This window comes from Pristis pectinata, chromosome 29 (assembly GCF_009764475.1).
Source record: "Pristis pectinata isolate sPriPec2 chromosome 29, sPriPec2.1.pri, whole genome shotgun sequence".
Classification (NCBI taxonomy): domain Eukaryota; kingdom Metazoa; phylum Chordata; class Chondrichthyes; order Rhinopristiformes; family Pristidae; genus Pristis; species Pristis pectinata.
The window spans coordinates 15,496,121-15,522,606 of record NC_067433.1 but is presented as its reverse complement, the minus strand read 5'-3'; the positions used below and the strand labels follow the sequence as shown (position 1 = coordinate 15,522,606).

The window sequence follows — 26,486 nt, the reverse complement described above, 5'->3', positions numbered from 1 at the left end:
TATATATAATCACTAAGGAGTAAAAAAAAAAGTAATCTAGACCTCCCGCTCTCTTATTAAGTGAACAAATACAAAAGGAAAGATTGAAAAGAAGTTTAATTATATGAGAAAGAACCCCCAAATCAAAAAAATTGATAATAAACCAAAAAAAACCAAAAACTTCAAAGAAAAACTGGACTAATATTTCTTCAATTAAAAAAAACTCCGCACCTCTGTATTCAAAAGTTATTGAAAGGGATCTGAAAAAGGTCAGCTTATATCATGTGGAAGTATTGAATAAATGGACTCCAAACTTCCTCAAATTTAAGCGAAGGATCAACAGTACCACTCCTAATTTTTTCTAAGGTTAAACATGCTATAGTTTGAGAAAATCACTGAAAAGTGGTGGGAGGTATTGGATCCTTCCATTTGAACAAAAATGGATCGCTTGGCCATTAATGTGACGAGGGCGATCATACGACGAGCAGAAGCAGATAAATAGCAAGTTTCCATCGTTGGTAACCCAAAATTGCAGTAGTAGGATGAGGTTGTAAATCAATGTTCAATACCGATGAAATAATGTTAAAAATGTCTTTCCAATATTTTTCCTCATCACTTGTTAACAGAACTACCCCACCCCCTTTTCTTGCCTATCCTTCCAAAATGTAAGATACTCCTGAATATTGTAACATACCTCTATAATGGCTATCAAGTCATACATCCAGCTGAGAGGACAGACCTTTATTTGTCCAGTACTGCAGTGGTGTGTCAACCACAACCCTTCTCATTCAGAAGAGAACGACACATTAAACAGTATTTTTCATAGCTTAGCTCATTCCATATTCCTTAACAACCAAGTAATTAATATTGATGCATTACTTATACAATGTAGGGAAAAATGACAATAGATTGGTTCCAGCAAGATTCCCCAAACAGCAGTTGAGAGGATGGTCACATAATCTGTTTCAGCTGAGTTTGACAAAGGTTGGCCAGGGACCCATTTAAAATGAAGCTGTGGCAGATTGTGTTTTTCCAAATTTAGAGAAAAGATATGTCAGATGTTTTGGGGATTAATACAAGCAAGGACATATTATCTGATGATATTAGCTACCTTTATATCACAGTAGCACATTATATCTGTACTTTGAATTCATGATATGCTACATAATTCAATCTGCTGCTTAAAAAGTGGCATTGATCTTGTTTGTCTTAATAATTAGAGTCAGACAGGAGGCTGTACAATAATCAAGAGATTATATGTACAGATGATGTCCGATCTGGTTCTGCCTGAAAGATGTGGAGTGCTGTTCTTTATCGTTCAGCAGTAATTAAGAGTGATGTTGGTCGATGCGGCTCGCAGACTCTGACCCTTCGTTACTTCATGCAGCACTGCATTGGCTGTCTAAAGGTTACAGTTATTTATAGAACTGATGATGGAGCAATTCGCCTATGTGTAATAAATGCAGAAGATTTTGTTGTATGATAAATATCAACATAACCATTTTAAAAAATAGTCCCATAACAAGAACCTCAAAGGAAAATTATTTTGTGTATTGAAAGCTGCCAGGTGAATGCTTCTCCTGGAGTCTTGCCTTTATGACACATTGAAGATTGTTTTTGACTTTGGCCAACTGTGTAAATTTTGAATCACGCTGAATTTAGTGGAATTAGCTGTTACCCATTTTACATATCATGGTCACCATTACACCCAATATGTGTACAAACAGGGATCACAGATGGCTCAGCGAGTCAATCCAGACAGCAGCTGATCTATAGAGATAAATCCGGAAATTGCTTTGCACCTTATTAATTGTGTTAAAACTGCATCGTGGGTTGCCTCCACTTTTGTATGAAAGTTATATAAAGATCTATGTAAGGAGTGTTTGCACAGACTTGGATTGTTTTCTCCGGAGCATCAGAGGCTGAGGGAGAACTGATAGAAGTTTATAAAATTATTAGAGGTATATTTAGGGTAAGTAGTCAGAGTCTCTTTCCCCAGGGTAGAAATGTCAAATACTAGAGGGCTTAGCTTTAAGGTTAGAGGGGGAAAGTTTAAGGGAGATGTGCAGGGAAAGTTTTTTTTACACAGAGTGGTAAGTGCCTGGAACACGCTGCCAGGGATGGTGGTGGAAATAGACATGATAATAGTGTCTAAGTGGCATTTGGACAGATACAAGGACATGAAGGGAATGGAGGAATATGGATCCTGCGCAGGCAGATGGGATTAGTTTCATTTGAAATCATGATTGGTACAGACATTGTGGGCCAAAGGGCCTGTTCCTGTGCTGTACTGTTCTGTGTTCTATCAAGATCATCATTTTGCAAGACTAACTGCTGTCTGTGAGTTCCGTGTGGTGTTCCTCATAGAGTCATGGAAAGACATAGCACGGATACAGGCCCTTTGACCTACCAAGTACACTCCAACAATCAAGCACCCAGTTTTACACTAACCCATTTTATTCTACTCCCCACCTTTCCCACTGCTTAGTCCCAGATTCTACCACTCATCTGATCTATTGCAAGTTCCCCACAGCAGCCGACATTAAGCCTCACTAGGTTAATCTCTGTGGCCACCTCTTAAACAGACATTACCACAGTACAAGCAAGACTCTTCCAGCCTTGAGGAAATATAGCTATTTAATGCATGGATGTTGCCTTGGAGATGGATGGGAGAATGCTCCAAGGAGGTCAGGAGGTGCTGAAGAATAGTCCTTGAAGGAGGTATGTTCTTTGTGACAGGGGGTACAAAATATTCCAAGGCCACTGCTAAATTGCTGAGGAGATCCCTGCAAGGACTAACACTGCATGAGATAAGTCTGTGAATACTTATTCCCAATGTAGGCACATCTCCCTGCCCACTCAGCTTGCTGCTGTAGGCTAAAGGGAATGTAGATCAAGTTTTTCTCACCATGAATATGAAGTTTGGTAACAGCAACGAGCAGCAAACTGAGGTGTGCTGGTGGCAGCCAGGAATGACCCGAGGCTTGGAAGTTGAGATGTGACCATGACCATGACCCTGACCTCCACCAGTGAAGCTGACCTGACCCACATGAAGCTGTATTTGAGGTTGCAGGAGGTTTCAGATCTCAGTGAGAAGAAATACAGTCTAAGTGTTTGTTCTTTAAATAGTGCCATTTTCAAGGGAGTTGGGATTAGTGAACCTTGGTTGATCTGTGCGTAGAAGAAAATAGACCAATAAAATTGAAAATCATGCTCTATACTACTGTCACTCATGGGACTTCCACATCAGAAGTAGAAGCTACTTTCACATCAGAAGTAGAAGCTACTTTCACAAATGAAATCCCTGCCAAAGACAGGAGTCAAATTTTCCAGTGAGTGTTTAGGACTTCAGAAGTGAGAATAACCTGTAGGGTTGAGCATTTTTTTAAACAAAGAGTACTTTTTTTTTTGTAAGAGTTTGCATAGAAGTTCCTAGATCCCAGCCTTTGAGTAAGTCAGTCTCACCCGGATGGAGGCATCCAAGTTATTTTGAAAGTCAGCAATGAACCAACAGTGGTAATCACCAATTCCGTACCAACTCAAGGTTTCAACCAAAAAACTGCAGATGTGGGAAGTATGAAATAAAAATAGAAAATGCTGGATAAACTCAGCAGGCCAGGTAGCACTTATGGAGAGAGAAACAGAGTTAATGTTTCAAGTTGCATTCTGATGAAGAGTTTTTGACCTGAAATATTAACTGCCTGGGCTGTTGAATGTTTCCAGCATTTCATTTTTATTACAGATGCCAAAGTTAAGGTGTCATGTCAGGAAAATTATACGAGAAATAGGGTGTCCATACCGATATCACACAGAATAGCCAATTTCCCATTTAAATACAGTTTCCTCCAAAACAGAACTGTTGGCAAACCTCGATCAGGAAGAGCTCTGGATCAAAATGGCAAATTGTCAGTAAAGATACTAACTCTGGTTTGCTATCCACCCATCTACTGATTGTTCTGCACATTAGCTAAGGAAACTATCACAGTCAAACAGCCAATTAAAAACCATGTCAGGACAAAGGAGAACTTGCATTGATGTAGCTTCTTATCACATCTTTATTATGTCCAGCATCTTGACTGCCACAGAAAGTGCACTTACTCTCAGATTGATGGAATCCACATAACAACGGTGCTGGTATTACAAAATGAGGAAGGGATTTTCAATAATGCATAAGCTATTGGTGTGTGTGTTTTAGATAAAAAGTTAGTGTCCCAGCGTAGACAGGCATTCCTGAAGCCACAATTAAATTATGCAATGTGTTTTACTATCAGTGATCCATTGTCATGTTGGATATTCAGGAACAGAGTCCAGTATTGAACAGGGTTGTGATTTTTACAAGTGTCAGCTGTAGAGATTGGGTAATGCTGGAACAAGACTAGAGTCATTTACAATTCATGTAATCAGGCAACGTTGGACTTTTCCAAAATTCTCTCATTTCATATTAATTCTAATTTCTGTGCTGACTGCATATCCTTGGGAAGTGTGGGAGGGAATGGCTTATCAAAATATGCTGCACCAAGCAAGTGGCAGTCATTAGCTAGCAGGCTTGTCAGCTCTGCTTGGACATATTCTTGGACGATTTATCATAAAGGCTCCTGTCTCGCAGTGCACCAGTGATCACTTGGCAAGTCCCCCTCACTGTTTTCCCTCAGCCTTGGAAAAGTGATTGGACTCCTTATTATACCTGATAATACAGAAGGCAAACAGATGTTGGAAACTCTGAAATAAACACACAGAAAATGTGGGCAGTAAGGCACTCCCTCATTACTGTGTTGCAGTATCAGCATGCTCACGTCTTTTGAGTGAAACTTGAGCCCATAATCTTCTGATTCAAAAACAATAGTACAGCCACAAAGCCTCAGCTGACACAGGTCTGTACATAGGGAAGTGGTTAACATTCAGGTCAGTTCAGTGTGAAACTCTGTTCGCTGTTTGTAGATTCAGCCTGATTTTCTGACAATTAGTCAAACAGCTTTTTCCCACCTCCAAAAATGTTGCAGCCAGTAACAAAGTTGAAAGTTGTTTGCAGCTGTGTCTTGAAGATCAACTTGTGCAGATTCCAAGGCACTGCTGGGGAGTTGGCAGTCCAAGTTCTGAGAGAGATCAGTTTCATCATGTGATGTGACCAGCCAGATTTTCTGGCTGCTGCAAATGAACAAACATTCACAAAATTGCTCCCAGTGCACATGAACCTGCACCTCGTGTTCATGGGCAAGGAGGTTGAGAAGTACGATTGCCTGGCTTGCTCTCCCAGAGAATCAGCACAGCTACAGTGGGTTTGAATCGCCTCCTTTTATGCTGTATCAAAGAAAACAAGCTGCCATGGGGCTTCACTTGGTCAACAAGATTACTGTGGGCTTGATAAACTCTGCATCTGCTGCAGTAGTGTTGTGGATTGTGGGTGCGTTATTTTATGAATGTGCAGGATATTTAAGAAAATAGCTGGATATATAAGAAAATAGAAAATTCTACCCCCCCCCCCCCCCCCCCCCCCCCCCCCCCCCCCCCCCCCCCCCCCCCCCACTCTTGCCTGTCCACCAATCGCCTCTGGCCTCGGTCTCACCACCCCCCACCCTGTCTCCTCTTTATGCTAGCGATTTTCCCCTTTCCACCCTCAGTCCTGATGCAGAGCTTCAACCTAAAACATCATTTCCTTTCTCCCCACAGATGCTGCTTGTCTTCTGAGTTCCTTTAGCAGACTGTTTGTTGCTCCAGATTCTAGCATCTGCAGTTTCTTCTATCTCTTAAGAAAACAGCTTATTATTTCTACAATGAACTGCTTCATTAAGTGGGAATTATGTTCAGCACATCCAACTGGGCAGTCTGTTTTCCCCATTAGTTCATACACTGATGTATTTATAGGTGATAACTCCTCGTTGGTTTTAATTCATGGACAGGCCTTGTGTATGTAAAGAAATAACACATACATATACATTCTCTTTCATGACCTCAAGTTCCCTAAAGTGCCTTATAACCAATGAAGAACTTTTGAAATGTAGTCACTGTTGTAATGTAGCAAATGTAGCAGTCAGTTTGTGTACAGCAAGCTCCCACAAACGCCATGATGACCAGACCACTTGTTATTGTGTTTGGGGATAAGTATTGGCCTTGCAGAACAAATCCCATGATATTCTTCAAAATAATGCTATACAATATTTTATGTGCACCTGAGACATCAGACCCAGTTACAGTTAATGTCTACTCCAATAGCTGACAACTTGAGCAGTGTGGCAGTCCTTCTTTACTGTATTGCAGTATCAGCCTGAATTGTGTGCTCAAGTCTTTTGAATGAAAGATGAGCCTATAATTTGCTGATTCAAAGATAATAGTACAGCCGACACTATCAGCGCAGTTGCGCAGCTAGTACAGCTGTTCCCTTCCAGCCCCAATGACCCGAGTTCTATCCTGACCTCCCGTGCTGTCTGTGTGGAGTTTGTACGTTCTCCCTGTGACCCTGTGGGTTTCCCCCAGGTGCTCTGGTTTCCTCCCACATTCCAAAAGCATGCAGGTTGGTAGGTTAATTGGCCACTGTAAATTGCTCCTAATGTGTAGATCAGTGGTAGAACCTGGGGTAGTAGGTGGGAATGTGGAGAGAATAAATCGGGATTGCTGTTGGATAGTGTAAGAGTAGGTACATGATCAGTGCAGACTTGGTAGGTCTATTACTGTGCTGAATCTGCTTGGGACTCTGTAACTCTGACTAGTGGAACTTCCTGAATTTGAATGTGGCAAAGTGTAAAGCAGATCTGCTGTGAAGGCAGAAATTTCCAAGACAAAATCATTGTGAGGTGCTGGCGTTTGTTGTAGCTGGAGTACAAGAGTGTCACTGATATGTTTTATTTTTTGCATTCTGATAGGTGTACTTCCCAAAACACAAGCAAGAGCTGTATGCGAGCAGTGTTGGAATATCTGTACACAGGACAGTTCTGCTCTAGCCCAGACCTGGATTCAATGGAGCTCATTGTGTTGGCAAACCGCCTCTGTCTACCTCACCTGGTAGCACTACAGGTAAAAGTCTTGATCTCAGCACTCTTCACCTTGTATTGGAACAGTTCATTCAGGAATGCTAATCATAGAGTTATATAGCATCGAAATAGCCCCTTAAGCCACCAAGTCTGCACCCATTTACACTGATCCTACACTAATCCTATTTTCATTAACCCCCCACATTCCCATCGACTGCCCCACAGATTCAACCACTCACCTATGCACTTGGAACCAGTCATCTACCGACCTGCACATCTTTGGGATGTAGTAGGAAACCAGATCATCTGGAAAGAACTCATGCAGTCACAGGGAGAACATGGGTTCTCCACACAAGGGGCACCCAAGGTCAAGATCAAATCCAGGTCACTGGAACTGTGAGCCAGCAGCCCTACTAGCTTCACCATTGTGCTTCTCCGGAATATTCTGGTCACCTCATTATAGGAAGCGTTGGAAAGATTTTACCAGGATGCTGCCTGGTTTAGAGAGTATGCATTATGAGGAGAGGACTAAGGGAGCTAGGGCTTTACTCTTTGGAGAGGAGGAGGATGAGTGGGAGACATGATAGAGGTATACAAAATATTAGAGGAATAGATAGAGTGGACAGCCAGCGCCTCCTTTCCCAGGGCATGGATGCTCAATACAAGAGGGCATGGCTTTAAAGTAATGGGTGGGAAGTTCAAGGGAGATATCAGGGGAAGGTTTCTTACCCAGAGAGTAGTTGGGCATGGAATGCGCTGCCTGGGGTGGTGGTGGAGGTAGGTACATTGGTCAAGTTCAAGAGATTGTTAGATAAGTATATGGAGGAATTTAAAATAGAGGGACGGTGGGGGGGAAGGGGTTAGATAGTCTTAGGAGAGTTTTTAAAGGTTGGGACAACATTGTGGGCCGAAGGGCCTGTTTTGTGCTGGGCTGTTCTATGATTCTATGATTAGGGGACTGAATAAGATGGCAGAAAATTTTAGATTATAATAAAAAAAAATTACTTGTTAAATACATTCTCATCTTGATTTCGACTGTTGTTAGTGTAGCAACAGCAATCTCACATATGTCAAAAGCTCACATGTTAAAGCTACAGAACAAAACATAACAATGTGGTTGCCACTTACATTTCACTGTGCATCTTCAAAAGTGATCCATTTCTAAAAGTGCCACCTTTCAGATGGGACGTTATATTAAGATTCCTTCTGCCTCCCAGGTAAGCAGAGAAGACTTTTTTTGATGAAGAGTAGGGGATTTCTCCCCAATGGTCTGGCCACCATATGTCCTCTAAACAACAGCTAATGTAGAATTTAAAGCACAGACTCGGCCCACTTGCCCCAGTAAGACAATGTTTTGTATTTTGTCCCTTTAAGGAATTTTGAAAAACAGCAAGTAGGAATTGTCAAAGAAAACTATAGCACTACACATCTGACTAAAGAGTATTGATGCCTCCTAAGAAGGCACTCTTACCTGCACATTCTGCTCATTCTCATTGTACACATTATAGATATCACTTCGAACCAACATAGAATAGAACTGGACAGGCCATTCGGCACACGATGTTGTGCCGATTTATACTAAATGTCCTCCTCCTGTTTATCATCTCTGTCCCTCCACTGGTTTTCTATTCATGTGTCTTAGCTAAAAGCCCCTTAAACTCCACCAAACTGCCTGATTCCACTACTACCGTTGGTGCCTTGGGAGAGAATGAGAGTGAAAGCAGAATAAAGACAGTAGGGTGCCTGAATGTAATTAGTACATTTACTGACATTGCCAATTGTGTTTTCAATTTTTTAAAAGTTTTGTTTTAACAGTTTTGGAAGTAAAATTTTAGAGGGGTATTTCACATATCCAAGTATAGGCAGAAAGGAAAAGGAAATGGAGTACTCATTTGATGAAAAAATGGGGTCACTGCAGTTGTGAGGAACGATATTGGCCCAGAAGCTCAAGATGTGGAAACAGTTTGGGTGGAGATGAGAAATAATAAGGGTACAAAGTCTCTGGTGAGAGTTGTACGGGCCCTGAACAGTAGGACAGAGTATAAAGAAATAGTGAGGGCTTGTAAAGAAAGTACTACAATCATCATGGGCAACTTTAATCATCACGTAGTCTTCACCAATCAAATTGGCATGGATGGCCTTGAGAACAAGTTCATAGAGTATATTTGGAATAATTTCTTAAGGCAAAATGTTGAGGAATCAATCAAAGTATGGGCTATTTTAGATCTGGTAGTGTGTCCCAAGCAGAATTAGTTAATGATTTTTAGTAAAGGATACCCTATGAATGAATGGTTGTAGCAAGGCAGATCTTCAAATTAAGTTAGAAACTTGGGTCTGAAATGAGTGTCCAGAAGCAAAAGGCATCAGGAGGTTAGGGGAGAGGACGGACAGCAGATCAGCCACGATTGCATTGAAATGGGAGCAGGCTTAAAGGGCCAAATGGCCAATTCTTGCTCCTATTTTATAATATTTCTTCTGTGCCTTAAGCTTAAGTAAAGGCAATTACAAAGCTTGCGTAGCTGTCTGGGTTATTAGAATTTCAAAGATTCACCACTCTCTGTGGGAAAATGTTCCTACAAACCTCGGTTTTTAACTGGCTGCCCCCTAATCTTGTAACCCTGTCCCCATGTTCAAGTGGAAGTGTCTCAATATCCACCCTGTTATGCCCTTAGTATCCTATATCCTATATATTTCAATAAAATTCCTCTAAACTCCAAAGAAAAAAGGACTAATTTCTTTAGCTGCTCACAGTAGGACAACCCTCTCAACCCAGGAATTAACCTAGTGAATCTCGTTTAGACTGCCTCCGAGACATCCTTTATTAAATAAGGGTACCAAAACTGTGCACAATATTCCAGGTGTGGTCTCACCAACACCTGTACAATTGTAATAATATTTCCAAACACCAACCCCCTTGCAATCAAGGCCAACACGTCATTTGCCTTCCTAACTTCTCGCCATGCTGCCTACTAACCTTTTGTAATTCATGCCTAGCTCCCTTTGTACTTCACTATTTTTCCATTTAGATAATAGTCTGGCTTTAAATGTCTCTTTCCGAAATGCATAACCTCATGCTTTCACACATTAAACTCATTTGCCAAATTTTCACCCACTCACTCAACCCATCTATATCCAGCTGATAGCCAAATATCTCACCACAACGTGCTCTCCTACCTATTTTCATGTCATCAACTAACAATATCTTACACTCTGCCCCCTCCTCCAATTCAATAAAGCAACATCTGGGATCTTGATTGTGCTTGCAATGGAGGCAGTACAGACTTGATTCACCTTCGTGGGATGAAGTGGTTGGTGTATGACGAAAAGTTAAGCAGTTGGTTTAAAGGAATGAGAGGTGATTTATTGAAACATGAGATCCTGAGGGGATTGACAGGGTGAATGTTGAGAGGAAGTTTCTCCGTTGGGCAGAATCTTGAACTAGGCGTAGTTTCAAAAGAAGATCTCACCATTTAAGATGGAGATGAAGAGGAATTCCTTCCCTCAGTACGTCGTGAATCTTTGGAATTCTCTTCCCCAGAGAGCTGTGGACGTGGACTCATTGAATATATTCAAGGCAAAGACTGACAGACATTTGAACCACGAGGGAGTGAAGGGATTGTGGGAAAGTGGTGTTGGGGCCAAGATTGGATCAGCCACAACCTTAATGAATGGTGGAACAGGCTTGGATTGCTGACTGGCCCACTCGCACTCCTGTTTCTTATGTTCTTGAAAATATTTTGATGTTAGCAAGTTGAAATCCATCCAAATTATTGTATGTTTTTTGTTAACCAAAAGTTGTAACGGATATGGGGCAAAGGCAAGAACATAAAGTCACATATTATCTCATTGACTTGCATAACAGGCCTGAGGGGCTAAATGACCACCTCCTGTTAATATATGTGGAAAGACTTGCCCCTCAGATCCCCTTTAAATGTTTCCCTTCTCACTTAAACTTATGCCCTCTACTTTTAGACTCCCCTCCCCTGGGAGAAAGACTGTGACTACCTACCCTAGCTATGCCTCTCATAACTTTATAATCCTCTATGAGGTCACCCCTTGGCCTCCTTCGGTCCAGGGAAGACAGTCCCAGCCTTTTCAGTCTCTCCTTTTCACTCAAGCCCTCATTCCTATGAGTCTTCTCTGAACCCCCTCTAGCTTAATCACATTCTTTCTATAGCATGATGACCAGAACTACACACAATAGTCCAAGTGTGGCCAAACCAACGATCTGTACAATTGTAATGTGACATCCCAACCCTTGAACTCAATGCCTCGACCAATGAAGGCAAGCATGCCAGACACCACCTTCACCACCCTGTCTACCTGTGTCGCCACTTTTTGGAAACTGTGTACTTGTACCCCAAACTCTCACTGTTCAGTAACACGTCCCAGGGTCCTGCCATTCACGGCCTGGTTTGACTTCCCAAAATGCATCACTTCACGTTTGTCTGAGTTAAGTTCCATCAGCTATTCCCTTGCCCACTTTCCCAGTTAATCTAGATCCTCTTGTAACCTTCGACAGCCTTCCTTACCTGTCCACTATACCACGAATTTTGGTGTCATCTGCAAACTTACTAATCATTGCCACCTACATTCTCATCCAGATCATTAATGTATATGATGAACAATAGAGGACCCAGCACCTATCCCTGTGGCATACCATTGGTTACAGGGTTCCAATTACAACAGCAACCCTCCACTACCACCCTCTGCCTCCTACTGCCAATAAGTGTTGTATTAAATTTGCTATCTCAGCCTAGATCCAATGTATTCTACCCTCTGAACCAGCCTACCTTACGGAACCTTCTCAAAGGCCTCGTTAAAGTCCATGTAGACAACGTCCACCTCCCTGCCCTCAACAATCCTCTTGGTCTCCCCCTCAAAAAAAAAACTGAATCAAATTTGTGAGACATGATTTCCCACAAACAAAACCATGCTGACTAACCCTAATCAGTCTCAGCCTCTCCAAATGCAAATCAATTCTGTCCCTCAGAATCCCTTCCAGTAACTTTCCCACCACGGATGTAAGCTCAACAGCCTGTAGTTCCTTGGTTTGTCCTTGCAGCACTTCTTAAAGAAAGGCACTTAGCCACAGGTGAGGTACTGGAAGACTGGACGATGGCTAATGAAGATACAAAAAGGTGGATAAATCCCCAGGGCCTGACCAGGTGTATCCTAGGACAATGTGGGAAGTAAGTAATCTCCTCCCTTGCTTTCCACGATGTCCGAGGATATACCTGGTCAGGTCCTAGGGATTTATTCACCTTTTTTGCGCTTCAAGACCACCAGTACCTCCTGCTTTGTATTGTCAATATGCTTCAGGACGTCACTGTTCTCTTCCCTGACCTCACTAGCTTCCATGTCCTTCTCCATGGTAAATACAGACGTGACCTCACCCATCTCCCGTGGATCCACACATAGATTACTACACTGATGTTTAAGTGGACCTACTCTCTCCCTAGTTAAAAGGGTAACTATAATATACATAGAATCTTTTCTTAATATACATAGAATTCTTAATATACATAGACATACATAAATATCTATTAATATACATTATACACAATTCTTAATATACATAAATAATATTCTTAATATACATAGAATCTTTTAGGATTCTTCTTTACTTTATCTGCCAGGAATACCTCATGTCCCATTTTTGCCCCCTTAATTTCCTTTTTAAGTACGCCACATCCCTTATACTCCTCAAGGGACTTGTTTAATCCCAGCTACCTAATCCTGTCATATACCTCCTTTTTTTCTGACCAGATCCTCAATATCCCTTGTGAACCAGGATTCCTGCCAGCCTTGCCCTTTACTCTAACAGGAACATACTGGCTCTGAACTCTTCCTATCTCACTTTTAAAAGCCTCCCAGTTGCCAGACATCCTTTAACCTGCTAACAGCCTTTCGCAGTCAAACTTTGCAAGTTCCTGTCTAATGCCATCAAAATTAACCTTTCTGCAATTCAGGATTTTAACTTGTGGACCAGTCCTATTTTTTTTTTTCCATAATTATCTTGAAACTAATAGAATTTTGGTCACTGGCCTCAAAGTGCTTCCCCAATCACACATTATTTGCCCCAGCCTCATTTCCTAAGAGGAGGTCAAGTGTAGTCCCTTCTCTAGTAGGGCCATCTACATATTGTTTCAGAAAACTTTTCTGAATAAACTTAACAAATTCTGTCCTATCTAATCCCTTAACAGTCCCAGTCAATAAGAGGGAAGTTAAAATCACCTACTATTGCAACTATTATTATTCCTACACCTATCTGCAATTTCCCTACTTATTTGCTCCTCTAATTCCCGTTGACTATTGGGGAGCCTTCAGCATAATCCCATTAAGGTTATCTCCCCATTTTTACTTGACTTTCATTCTGACTCCGTCAATATCTCATTACTCTCTACGATAGACTGCAAGGTTATCTTTAAAATAATACTGACTACACTTTTGTGGAGTTTTCCCTCAGAGATACATAGAATTGGCGGGTGAAACAGATTGCCAACTTGGGTCCCCTCCCACTATTACAGAAAATTCAGTCACCATTTAATACTTTCCCACTAAACTCACTTCAGCTTGTAACTTGCACATATTCCCAAGTTAGCTCTGAAAAAGAGAGAATTTGTTTTTTTTTACTAAAGCATATGTCACACCTCAGTGCATCCTAAAACACATCATTTCAACCTACGATCTTCTGACTCAGCTGTAAGGATGCTGCCCAAAGAATCACATGTTCTGTGATAATGTAATCAGTTTGACTTTTGGCTGTCCCAGTGAGGGAATTATTGTGCAAGTGGTGTTGATAGGAAACATCATCTCCCCTTCAAAGTCCAGCCTTAGTAAACAAGAAGTGTACAGCACCCTATAGGGTTCAACATTGCAGTTTCCAGCATGAACAACAGACCAAGACTCCACAGTTCAGTGCTCTCCTGAAACAATGAATGAAAATATCAATCTCTAGGTCCTTTATCTCTTTTTTAAAACCCATTTGTGAACAATATGAATGCCCACCCAATGAAGCTGATAAACTCAATTTCACCACACTACTGAATACTGTGGCACAAGTCCAGACACCTGCTAGCAAGACCAGCATCTGCTTGCTCAATCATGTAGCTCTAGTTGCTGTTTTGGCCTGTTTTCGTGGACTACTAAGGGTGACGTGAGTGTGTCCCAGCTAACAATCATTAAAGGCAACACCAAAGTAAATAGAAAAGTATATGGCCCAATGAAACAAAGAACCAATGTGACAAGAATGTCAGTAACCAGAGGACCTGGAATTACGATCATTGACAAATTATCCAAAGGGAAAATTAGGAGACTGTTATGTACAGTGAGTTGTTTCCATTTGTTATGCGTGATCTGAATCATTCAGAACAGATTCATCTCTACACTTCAAAAGAGAATTGAGTACATACTTGAACAAAAAGTATTGCTGAGGTCTGGGGAGAAAGAATGAGGTGCTGCTGATTGGAGACTTCTTTTTCAGACCCAGCACAGGCTCAATGATCAATCAATCTCCTTCTGTGTTGAACTGAAACCAAAATTTCATCACAAACTCAAAAGGCAAGCCTCCCAATAAAATAATACTGTTGTTAACAGTGCCTTACAGTGAGTCACACAAGACCCCAACTAACATTTTGAATAAAAGATTCTGCTCTTAAGATTTGCTTTTCAGGTTCTGGTTGTATGCTGGATACATACAAGAGAATGGTCACTGTTATTCCCTGGATTTAATTGGAAGGGAGAGTTAAAGAATTTTATTTATGGGTGTCACTGACAAGATCCATGTTTATTACCCAACACAGACTGCATTTGAGTAAATGATGGTGAATCACCTTTTTGACTGGTCTAAATTTTGCGATGAAGGAGCTGTTATATCAGACGTTCCAGCAGTTTGACCCAGTGCTGTTGAAATAGTCCCAAGTCAAGATGGTATGTGACTTTGAGGGAAACTTGCTGGTGGTAATACCCCTCACTATTAATCCGGTGAAGGGAGGGTTCAACACATGAGTGCTAGAATCAGAATCAGATTTATTATCACTGATGTATGATGTGAAATTTGTTGTTTTGTTGCAGCAGTACAGTGCAAAGGAATAAAAAATCTATAAATTACAAAAATAAATGGTGCAAAAACAAGGAATAATGAGGTAGAGTTCATGGATTGTTCAGAAATCTGGTGGCGGAGGGGAAGAAGCTGTTCTTGAATTGTTCAGTGTGGGTCTTCAGGCTCCTGTACCTCCTCCCTGATGGTAGTAACGAGAAGAGGGCGTGTCCCGGATGGTGAGGGTCCTTAATGATGCTGCCTTCTTGAGGCACTGCCTCTTGATGGTGGGGAGGGTTGTGTCCATGAAGGAACTGGCTGAGTCTATAACCCTCTGCAGCCTCTTGTGATCCTGTTCATTGGAGTCTCCATACCAAGTTAAGATGCAACCAGTCAAGATGCTCTTCACCGTACATCCATAGAAATAGCTAAAAACAAAGCTAAAGCATTTGCAACCACATTCAGCGAGGATTGCAGAACAGGTGATCCATTTCAGCTCCCTCCTGGGATTCCAGTCATACAGAAGGAATTCTTCAACCAATGGGATTCATTCCACGTGCAATCAAGAAATGATTGACAGCATTGAACACAACAAAAGTTATGGTACCCTGCTGTAGTACTTAAGAACCAATTGTGCTATTAGCCAAGCTGTACCAGTTCAGTTACAATGCCAGCATGTACCCAACCATACAGAAAATTGTTTAGGTATACCCTGATCACAAAAGACTGGACAAATCCAGTCTGGCTAATTACCATCTAATCAGTCTGCTCTCAATCATCTTCAATATCAGTCGTCAATGAAGCCTGGTTTGGGTTTCGCTGGATCCATAGAGGCTGCTGGCCTTATCACAGCCATGGTCAAAGAGCTGAATTCCACAAGTGAGGTGAGAGTGACAGTCCATTTCAGCAAGGAAGCATTTTAGCAAGGAAGCATTTGACCAAGTGTGGCACAAAGGTCCCCAGTAAAACAAGTCAATGGGCATTAAGGGGAAAACACTCCAGTTGTAGGAATTGAACCTCACACAAGTGAAGATGGTCATTCAGCTCAGCCCTGGGACATAACTGCAGAAGTCCTTCAGCCCATCACTAATCCATGCCTGCGTGCAACAAGACATAAGACAATGTTCATTCATAACTCAAAACGCTGGAGGAACTCAGCAGGTCAGGCAGCATCTTGGAGGGAAATGGACAGCCGACATTTCAGGTCGAGACCGTTCATCTGACACCGAAATATTGACTATGGATTTCCTTCCATTGATGCTACCTGACCCACTGAGTTCCTCCAGCATTTTGTGTTTTCCTCCGGATTCCGGCATCTGCAGTCTCTCATGGCTCTAACGTTCATGCATAGGTTGATAAATGGCAAGGAACATTCATGATACAAACATGCCAATGACCATCTCCAAAAGAGAAAAACTAACCATCTACCCTTGACATTGAATGGTCAGTGTCGAGGCTGCCCACCATCAACATCCTGGTGTCCACCATTGACCTGAAACTCAACTGGACCAGCCACATAAATACCGTGACTGGGGGAACAGGTCAGCGGCTGGGTATCCTGTGGTGAGTATACAGCTCCTGGCAACCCAAAGCCATTGCAGTATCTAACAGACACATGTCAGGAGACCTCTCTACTTGCTCAAACAGCTCTCAAGGAACTTGACACCATCCAGAACAAAACCGCTCACTTACCTGGTAGCTCATCAATCATCCTTTAATAAACATTTATTCCTTTCATCAGTGCTTCACAATAGCTGTAATGTACAGCGTCTACAAAGTACACTCAGTTACTCAACCAGATCTCCCAGATTGTGACCTGTACTACAAAGAAAGGCAAGGGCATTGGAACACCATGACCTTCAAGTTCCCTTCCAACTCTCACCCATCCTGTCTTGGAAATATATTGTGTTCCTGTGATGTCCTGGAACTCTCTCCCCAACAGCAGTGTGTGAGTACCTTCATCAGAGGTTAGCTCACCACCACCTTCTCCAGGGCATTTATGGATAAGGAATAAATAATGGCTTCACTGCATAACAACCCAAAACCTGACTGTTGTCCAGGTCTTCCTCTGTGCGGCCATGAACTGGACAAGTCAAAATGTGAAAATGACCTTATGATGGAGGAAAGATTTCCAGAATTCAAGAAGCTCAGTGAAAAGATCAGTAGGAATCCATGTCTCTGTATGTCCCTCCCCTAACTTTAACATCGCTTGACCTTTTTGGAACTTTGTAACCTTCTGCCAGAAATGTTGTGAATAATTTTAATCCCTGTTTCTTTGTATCAACAACATTCGTTTCTTCATTTCTTCCTCATGCTTCAAACTGACCTGTGACTTTTCTGTATTTGAGATGGTGTTTAAGTGCAAGTCATGATAGTAGGCTATTAAAAGCCAAGGTCTCAGAGATTAATTAAATGATTCAATTCTTATGTTGCAGAGCAGTACACTGTATGTGGGTTGATTGAAGCAACACAGATGGGTGTGGACATAGATGGAGATGTTTTACTGTTCTTGGAAATTGCTCAGGTAAAAGCTGCTAATGATCTACATTAAGTGAGAACATAAAATACTTCTGTTGCTCAAAATAAGTATAAGTGTTTCTCATTGCATGCATACTCTATTTTGCCAAGTTGGCTGTGGACAAGAAAGTCCTATAGTTGTAGAGATCCTCAGAGGCCTCGGACTTTGAACCATACTGCAGTAAGCAAGGAAATTTTGCTGGGAGATATTAATGTTAAACACAACAGAGAAATTTATTTTTAAACATTGCATACTTTGAAATTCAGACTTAAGATGAGGCTATCACTGGCAAGACTGGCTTTGTTTGCCCAGCTTTAGTTCTTCAAAGGTAGTAGCAGGTTGCCTTTTGGAACGGAGTCATAGAGTCGGACAGTACAGAACCAGACCCTTCAGCTCACCACTTTGGCGTACGTCATCAGGTACCTTTTATACTAATTCCATTTACCGCCATTAGTCCATAGACTTCTATGCTTGGCAATTGGAATACTTGTCGAGATACTTCTTAACTGTGAGAATAACTGCCTCCACCTCGCACTCAGGCAGTACATTTAGAATCCCAGCACCCTCCGTGTGGAAAAATAAAATCTTCAGTTCCCCTTTAAACCTCTTACCCCCTTACCCTAAACCAACATCCTCTACTTTTGGATAACTCTGTTATGGGGAAGTTATGCTCCTCATAACATTGTATAACTCTATCAGGTCCGTCCCCAACTTCTTCTGCTCCAAGGAAAACAAATGCAGCCTATCAGGTCTCTCCTCATAACTGAAATACTTCATCCCAGGCAACATCCTGGGGAATCTCCTCTGCACTTTCCCCAGTGTAATCACTTCTCCAATCTGTGTGGCAAAGGTGTTCCCAATCCAATTTTGGAAAGGTACAGCCATCTTGGATTTGTTAAGGTAACATCATGTATGATTAACTTAAGTAAAACGTTTGAGTAGGTTATAAGGAGTGTGACATCCTTGATATAGTTCATGGACTTTATTAAGGGCAGGCATGGTAGTGTAGCGGTTAGCGTAATGCCTTACAGTGCCAGCGACCCGGGTTCAATTCCGGCTGCTGTCTGCAAGGAGTTTGCACGTTCTCCCCGTGTCTGCGTGGGTTTCCTCCGGGTGCTCCGGTTTCCTCCCACATTCCAAAGACATACGGGTTGGGAAGTTGTGGGCATGCTATATTGGTGCCGGAAGCATGGCGACACTTGCAGGCTGCCTCCAGAACACCCTACGCAAAAGATGCATTTCACTGTGTGTTTCGATGTACATGTAACTAATAAAGATATCTTATCTTAATTTGATAAAATCGTACATAGCAGGCCAATCAGAAATGTAAAATCCTATGGATTCCAAGGAGAGTAGTGAGTGGGATCCAAAGTTAGCTCAGTGCCAGTAAACAAAGGGTAATTATTATAAAACATAAAACAGTACAGCACAGGAACAGGCCCTTCAGCCCACAATGTAGTGCTGAACTAATTAAACTAGTAATTAAACGCCTAACTAAACTAATCCCTTCTGCCTACACAATGTCCACATCCGTCCATTCTCTGCACATTCAAATGCCAATCTAAGAGCCTCTTGAATGCCTCTGTCGTGTTTGTTCCACCACCACCCCTGGCAGTGCATTCCAGGCACCCAGCGCTCTCTGTGTAAAAACAAAAATTGCCCCACATATCTTCTTTGAATTTACCCCCTTTCACCTTAAATGCATGCCTCTGGTATTAGACCTTTCGACTCTGAAGGAAAAAAATACCAGCTGTCTCTCTACGCTGCTCATAATCTTACAAACCTCTATCAGATTTCCCCTCAGCCTCCACCGCTCCAGAGAAAACAACCCAAGTTTGTCTAACCTCTCCTTATAACACATACCCTCTAATCCAGGCAGCATCCTGGTAAACCTCTTCTGCACCCTCTCCAAAGCCTCCATGTCCTTCCTATACTGGGCCGACCAGAATTGAATGCAGTACTTCAGATGCGGCCTAACTAGAGTTTTATAAAGATGCGACGTAACTTCCTGACTCTTGAATTGGGATCAATGGTACTGACTAGAAAGCAATGTACAGTTGGACTCTACAAACTCAGTATGAAATGCCTTGCTTTTCCTGATATCTAACAATGACTTGGATATAATTGTGGGGGTCATGATTAAAGAGTTTGCAGGTCATACAAAGATTGGCCATGTGGTTAATAATGCAGAAGTAAATCCTCGCACGGAGGAAGTTATCAATGAACCATAGAACCATACAGCACAAAACAGGCCCTTCGGCCCACCATGTTGTGCCGTCCATCAAACCACCCTCACACTACCTAACCCCTTCCTCCCGCATATCCCCCCATCCCACACTCCTCCATATGCCTATCCAACAAGCTCTTGAACCTGTCCAATGTATCTGCCTCCACCACCACCCCAGGCAGTGCATTCCATGCACCAACCACTCTCTGGGTGAAAAACCTCCCCCTGACATCTCCCCTGAACCTCCCACCCGTAACCTTAAAGCCATGCCCTCTCGTCTTGAGCATTGGTGCCCTGGGAAGGAGGTGCTGACTGTCTACTCTATCTATTCCTCTCAATATTTTATATACCTCTATCATGTCTCCTCTCATCCTCCTCCTTTCCAGTGAATAAAGCCCTAGCACCTTAAGCCTCTCCTCATATTCAATACTCTCTAATCCAGGCAGCATCCTGGTAAATCTCCTCTGCACCCTCTCCAATGCCTCCACATCCTTCCTATAATGAGGCGACCAGAACTGAACACAGTACTCTAAGTGTGGCCTAACTAGAGTTTTGTAAAGCTGCATCATCACCTCGCGGCCCTTAAACTCAATCCCGCGATTTATGAAAGCCAACATCCCATTGGCCTTCTTAACTGCTCTTTCCACCTGTGAGGCAACTTTCAATGAACTGTGAATATGAACCCCCAGATCCCTCTGCTCCTCCACACTGCCAAGTACCTTGCCATTTACCCAGTACTCTGCCCTGGAGTTTGTCCTTCCAAAGTGTACCACTTCACACTTCTCCAGATTGAACTCCATCTGCCACTTGTCAGCCCAGCTCTACATCCTATCAATATCCCTCTGTAAGCTCCGACAGCCCTCCACACTATCCACAACACCGCCGATCTTAGTGTCGTCCGCCAACTTACTAACCCAGCCCTCCACCCCCTCATCTAAGTCATCTATAAATATCACAAAAAGTAGAGGTCCCAGAACCGATCCCTGCGGGACACCACTAGTCACTGCCTTCCAATCCGAGGGCACTCCTTCCACCACAACCCTCTGCTTTCTACATGCAAGCCAATTCCTAATCCACACAGCCAAGCTTCCTTGGATCCCTTGGCCTCTGACCTTCTGAAGAAGCCTACCATGAGGAACCTTATCAAACGCCTTACTAAAATCCATGTAAACCACATCCACCACACTGCCTTCATCAATCTTCCTGGTCACCTCCTCAAAGAACTCTATCAGGCTTGTGAGGCAAGATCTTCCCTTCACAAAGCCATGCTGGCTGTCCCTAATCAGTCCATGATTCTCTAGATGTTCATAAATCCTATCCCTTAGAATCCTTTCTAACAGCTTACCCACCACAGACTTGAGACTCACCGGTCTATAATTCCCTGGCCTATCCCTATTACCTTTTTTGAACAAGGGGACAACATTCGCAACTCTCCAATCCTCTGGCACCATCCCCGTGGACAACGAGGACTCAAAGATCCTTACCAGCGGTTCAGCAATCTCCTCCCTAGCCTCTCGAAGCAGCCTGGGGAAAATCCCGTCAGGCCCCGGAGATTTCTGTGTCTTAATATTATTTAACAACTTCAACACATCCTCTCTCTTGATATCTACAACCTCGAGAACATTACCCCTACCAGCACTCCCTTCGGCGTCATCAAGACCCCTCTCCCTGGTGAATACCGAAGAGAAGTACTCATTGAGAACTTCTCCCACTTCGCTGCCTCCAGGCAAATTCTCCCACCTTTGTCCTTAATCGGACCTACCTTTACCCTAGCCATCCTCCTACCCTTCACGTACTTGAAAAAGGCCTTGGGATTTTCCTTAACCCTACTAGCCAACGCCTTTTCATGTCCCCTTCTAGCTCTTCTCAGCCCTTTCTTAAGTTCCTTCCTCACTACCCTATATTCCTCACGGGCCCTGTCTGAACCTTGCTGCTTATACCCCACGTATGCTACCTTCTTCTCCCTAACAAGTCGTTCCACCTCTCTCATCACCCATGGTTCCTTCACCCTGCCATTCCTTCTCTGCCTCACCGGGACATATTTATCCCTAACATCCTGCATAAGATCCCTGAACATCGACCACATCTCCATGGTACATTTTCCTTCAAAAAGGACATCCCAATTTACACTCCCAAGTTCTCTCCTTATAGCCTCATACTTCGCCGTTCCCCAATTAAAAATCCTCTTGTCCTCTCTGCACCTGTCCCTGTCCATGACAATTTTAAAGGTTATGGAGCAATGGTCACTGTCCCCCAAATGCTCACCCACCAATAGATCCTTCACCTGCCCCAGTTCATTTCCTAAAACTAGATGAAACATGGCATTCCCTCTAGTCGACCTGTCAACATACTGCATCAGGAATCCCTCCTGGACACATTTAACAAATTCCGTCCCATCTAAACCTTTGGCACTAAGCAGGTTCCAGTCTATATTTGGGAAGTTGAAGTCTCCCATTATAACAACCCTGTTATTTTTGCTTCTCTCCAAACACTGCCTACCAATCTGCTCCTCTATATCTCTACTGCTACCAGGGGGCCTATAGAATACTCCTAGTAGAGTAACTGCTCCTTTCTTGTTCCTTAATTCCACCCATACAGACTCTAGAGATGATCCTTCTACAACATCCATCCTTTCCACAGCCGTAACAGTGTCCCTGACCAATATCGCCACCCCTCCTCCTCTTCTCCCCCCTTCCCTATCCCTCTTAAAACACCGAAAACCAGGGATATTCAATATCTACTCCCCTCCTGACGTCAGCCACGTCTCAGTAATAGCCACGATATCATAGTCGCCCATACTTATCCAAGCCCTCAGTTCATCCCCCTTATTCCTGACACTTCTTGCATTTAAGTTAACACACTTCAGTCCATCTACCTTACTACTTTTATAGCCTGTATTCTGCTTCTCCTTCCCCAAACCCTCTCTACCTGTTTGATCTAACTTTTCCCCATCCCCTTCTTCCTCTGACCTACTCCTCTGGTTCCCTTCCCCCTCACAAACTAGTTTAAACCCTCCCGAACCACCCTAGCAAATCTCGCTGCAAGGATATTGGCCCCCTTCTGGTTCGGGTGTAACCCGTCCTCTCTGTACAGGTCCCACCTTCCCGAGAAGAGATCCCAATGATCCAGAAATCTAAAACCCTCCCTCCTGCACCAGCTTCTCAGCCACACATTTATCTGCCACCTCCTCCTATTCCTGCCTTCACTATCGCGTGGCACTGGCAGCAATCCCGAGATTGCTACCCTTGAGGTCCTGTTCCTCAATTTTCTGCCTAGCTCCCTGAACTCACCCTTCAGGACCTCATCCCCCTTCCTACCTATGTCGTTGGATCGGTTAGATGGGACAGAAGAGGAAAATGAAATTCATTCTGGAGAAGTCTGCGTTATTTACATTTGGGGAGGACAGGCAAAGCAAGGGAATGCTTGATAAGTGGTAATTTACATGGAAGTGTATGGAACAGAGGGATCCCAGTACATAACTGGTAGCCAGACAATTGAATAAGGTGATTGAAGAGACTGGATACTTGTCTTAATCAGCCAAGGAGTAGAATGTAAGAGCAGGAAGGTGATGCTAGAAATAGATAAGATCTTTATTAGTCACATGTACGTCGAAACACACAGTGAAATACATGTTTGCATAGAGTGCTCTGGGGGCAGCCCGCAAGTGTCGTTACGCTTCTGGCACCAACATAGCATGCCCACAACTTCCTAACCCGTACGTCTTTGGAATGTGGGAGGAAACCGGAGCACCCGGAGGAAACCCACGCAGACACATGGAGAACGTACAAACTCCCTACAGACAGTGGCCAGAATTGAACCCGGGTCACTGGTGCTGTAGTAGTATTATGCTAACCACTGCACTACCGTGCCTGCTGTATGCATTATAGTAATGTACTGTATGTATACTGTAATGTATACATTACTGGTTTAGGAAGGGCTGGCGTATCATGTTCAATTCTGGTCACCACCTTATTAGGAAGCACGTGAGAGCAAGAAAGGGTGCAGAGATTTACAAGCATGTTGACAGGGCTGTAGTATTTTAGTTAGGAACTGAATTTAGCTCAGCTGGGGTTGTTAGCTTTAAAACAATGGAGGATGAAGGTGGATCTAATCAAGGTGCATAAAATTATGAGAGGCTTGGATACGGTTGACAGGAAGGATGTATTTCCCTTTGCAGAGTTAAAGAAAACATTTATTTGGCAGAATCAGTAAAAGGATCTAAAGGGATTAAAGAAAAAATATATTTCAGCCAAAGTATGGAGTGGGTTCAGAACTCGCTGCCTGAAAGGGTGATAAAGACAGAACTAGTCATCACGTTTACAAGTTTCCAGGAGAGCACTTGAAGAACCATAAACCACAAGGGAAGTGGGATTAGCCAAAATAGCTCTTTTGTTTGGATTACACAGACATCATGGACTGAATAATTGCTTCCTTCTGTGCTGTAAATTTCTATGATTCATTGATTAGACTAATAAAGTACAGCAACAACCACCACACCCTCAACCATTCACAGAGTGGAACCAAATGACAAAGAGGAAAATGGATGATGAAGATTTGAACCACCTCAGAATATGCAATGGTGGGGAAAGTATTAATGATGGGAGCAATGGTTTATATGGCACACCTGACTACTGGGGTTCCCCGACTCCTTCACTGTAGCCTTTGGGCAAATTTCCAAACACCAGCCAGTGAATCGGGCCATGTGTCTATTGATACCCTGGAATGTTTTATTCAGATGATGCCCTGTGATTGACAAAATGTTTTATTGTGCAATAGATTTAATGAATTTACTTGTATTTCTCTTGTTTTATGTGTAGTTCCATTGTGCCCATCAACTCTCTGAATGGTGCCTGCACCACATCTGTACAAACTACAACAACGTTTGTCGCAAGTTTCCCAGGGAAATGAAAGCAAAGTCTCCCGGTAGGACTCTGATACCTTTCCTCATTCAGTAATATTATTGTTCAATCTACTGTACTCAAGAGAATTCAGCCCTAGTGTGTACAACTTGTCAGTCAACTCAAACACTCTGAGCTCTTCATTCACTATGAACATGAATATGAACATTATCATTAATAATTTATTTTTAATTGCAATCAATAATTTAGTTACATCCAACACAGAAAGCTGTAAATATATACCGGCATCACATTATTTGTAGCACCAATAATATAATTCTATACATAAATTTATCAGTTTTTTTATTGAAAGAGGCTCCTAATTTCCTGCCACAGATACCCATCTTTCTAAGCAGCAGACCATAGTGAAAAATTCCCACAAGCAGACAAACCCATCCCTCTCAGCGTTCCGAAGAAACTGTTCTCCCCATGACTCCATGGTTCACTCTTCTACACCAACATCCAATTCCTTGCTCATGGCACCTTCCCATGCAACCACAGGAGATGCAGCAATTTCACATAATTAGCCTTTCCAGTTTGTATCAGAACCAGCCAGTTCTAATGGAAGGTTATCAAGTGTTTGTCTCCCTCTACATATGGTGTGTAACCTATTGAGTATTGCTAGCATTCCTTTTTATTTCAAATTTGTTGTCATTGGTGAGGCCACACATGGAGTACTGTGCACAGTTTTGGTCACCCTGTTATAGGAAAGACGTGGTTAAACTGGAAAGAGCGCAAAAAAGATTTACAAGGATCTTGCCAGGACTAGAATTCCTAAGTTATAGGGAGATGCTGGCCAGGCTAGTTCTTTATTCCTTGGAATGTAGAAGAATGAGGGGTGACCTTATAGAAATGTTTAAAACCATGAGAGGCATGGATAAGGTGGATGGTAACAGTCTTTTCCCCAGGGTAGGTGAGTCCAAAACTAGGGGGCATAGGTTTAGGATGAGAGTGGAAAGATTTAAAAGGGACCTGAGGGGCAACTGAGCTGCCAGAGGAAGTGGTTGAGGCAGGTACAATAGTATCCTTTAAGAAGCACTTGGGTAGGAACATGGAGGAGCAGGACTTGGAGGGATATAGGCTGAACCCAGGAAATTGGGACTAGTTGGGTGGACATTGTGGTTGGCATGGACTGGTTGGGCCGAAGGGCCTGTATCTGTGCTGTATAGCTCTATGTCTCTATTTCTCTCTCCCTCTCCTCTGTTCTCATTTATCTCCTGTTTCTACTTCCTCCAGTCAGATCAGCTGAGATCAAGAAGCCTCCATCAACCACTCCCAACCACTTGTGTCATTTAATCTCTCTACCCTATTACAAACATCCTTTCTTTCCCATCCCTCCTCCCACTTCTCTGCAACTTAAAGCGTGCTTAATTTCTAAGCTTTCCTCATTCTGATGAATTCATCAACCCACAACTAATTTTGTTTCTCTCTCCATGCTGCTTGACCTGCTGAGCATTTCCAGCATTCTCTGGTTTTTATAAAACCAAGGCCCCTTTTGTTGTATCAAATGGACATAAATTATTCCATGGCACTGCTGGAAGAATCCTGCCCAATATTTATCCCTCAACCAATAATATTAAAATAAATGATCCAACTCTTACAATGTTACTGGGTGCTATATAAAAACTTGCAGACCTATTTCTTACATTACACAGTGGTACTCTTCAAAAGTACGTCATTAGTTTCAACGTGTGGTGGCTGTCCTTAGATTACAATATGTGCTATATAAATGAAGTTTTATCCTTCTTCTCCTAAGTGGGTTTGAAATGGAGACCAGCTACCCCACCTGAGCCTGACAGGACAAAACACGTATTTCAGGGTCAGGTTGGGTTAGATGTATCCTCCAACAAAGCCTGCA

The 26,486-nt window shown here is 42.7% G+C and overlaps 1 protein-coding gene across 1 annotated transcript in view; it reads left to right on the top strand.

The window, feature by feature from the left end:
• LOC127584305 (rho-related BTB domain-containing protein 2-like) overlaps positions 1–26,486 on the top strand; it is a 59,461-nt gene that overhangs the window by 22,898 nt on the left and 10,077 nt on the right. Inside the window, 4 exon segments of the mRNA XM_052040995.1 lie at positions 6,837–6,848; positions 6,850–6,993; positions 17,426–17,509; positions 24,548–24,653. Coding sequence (XP_051896955.1) covers positions 6,837–6,848; positions 6,850–6,993; positions 17,426–17,509; positions 24,548–24,653 — 346 coding nt within the window.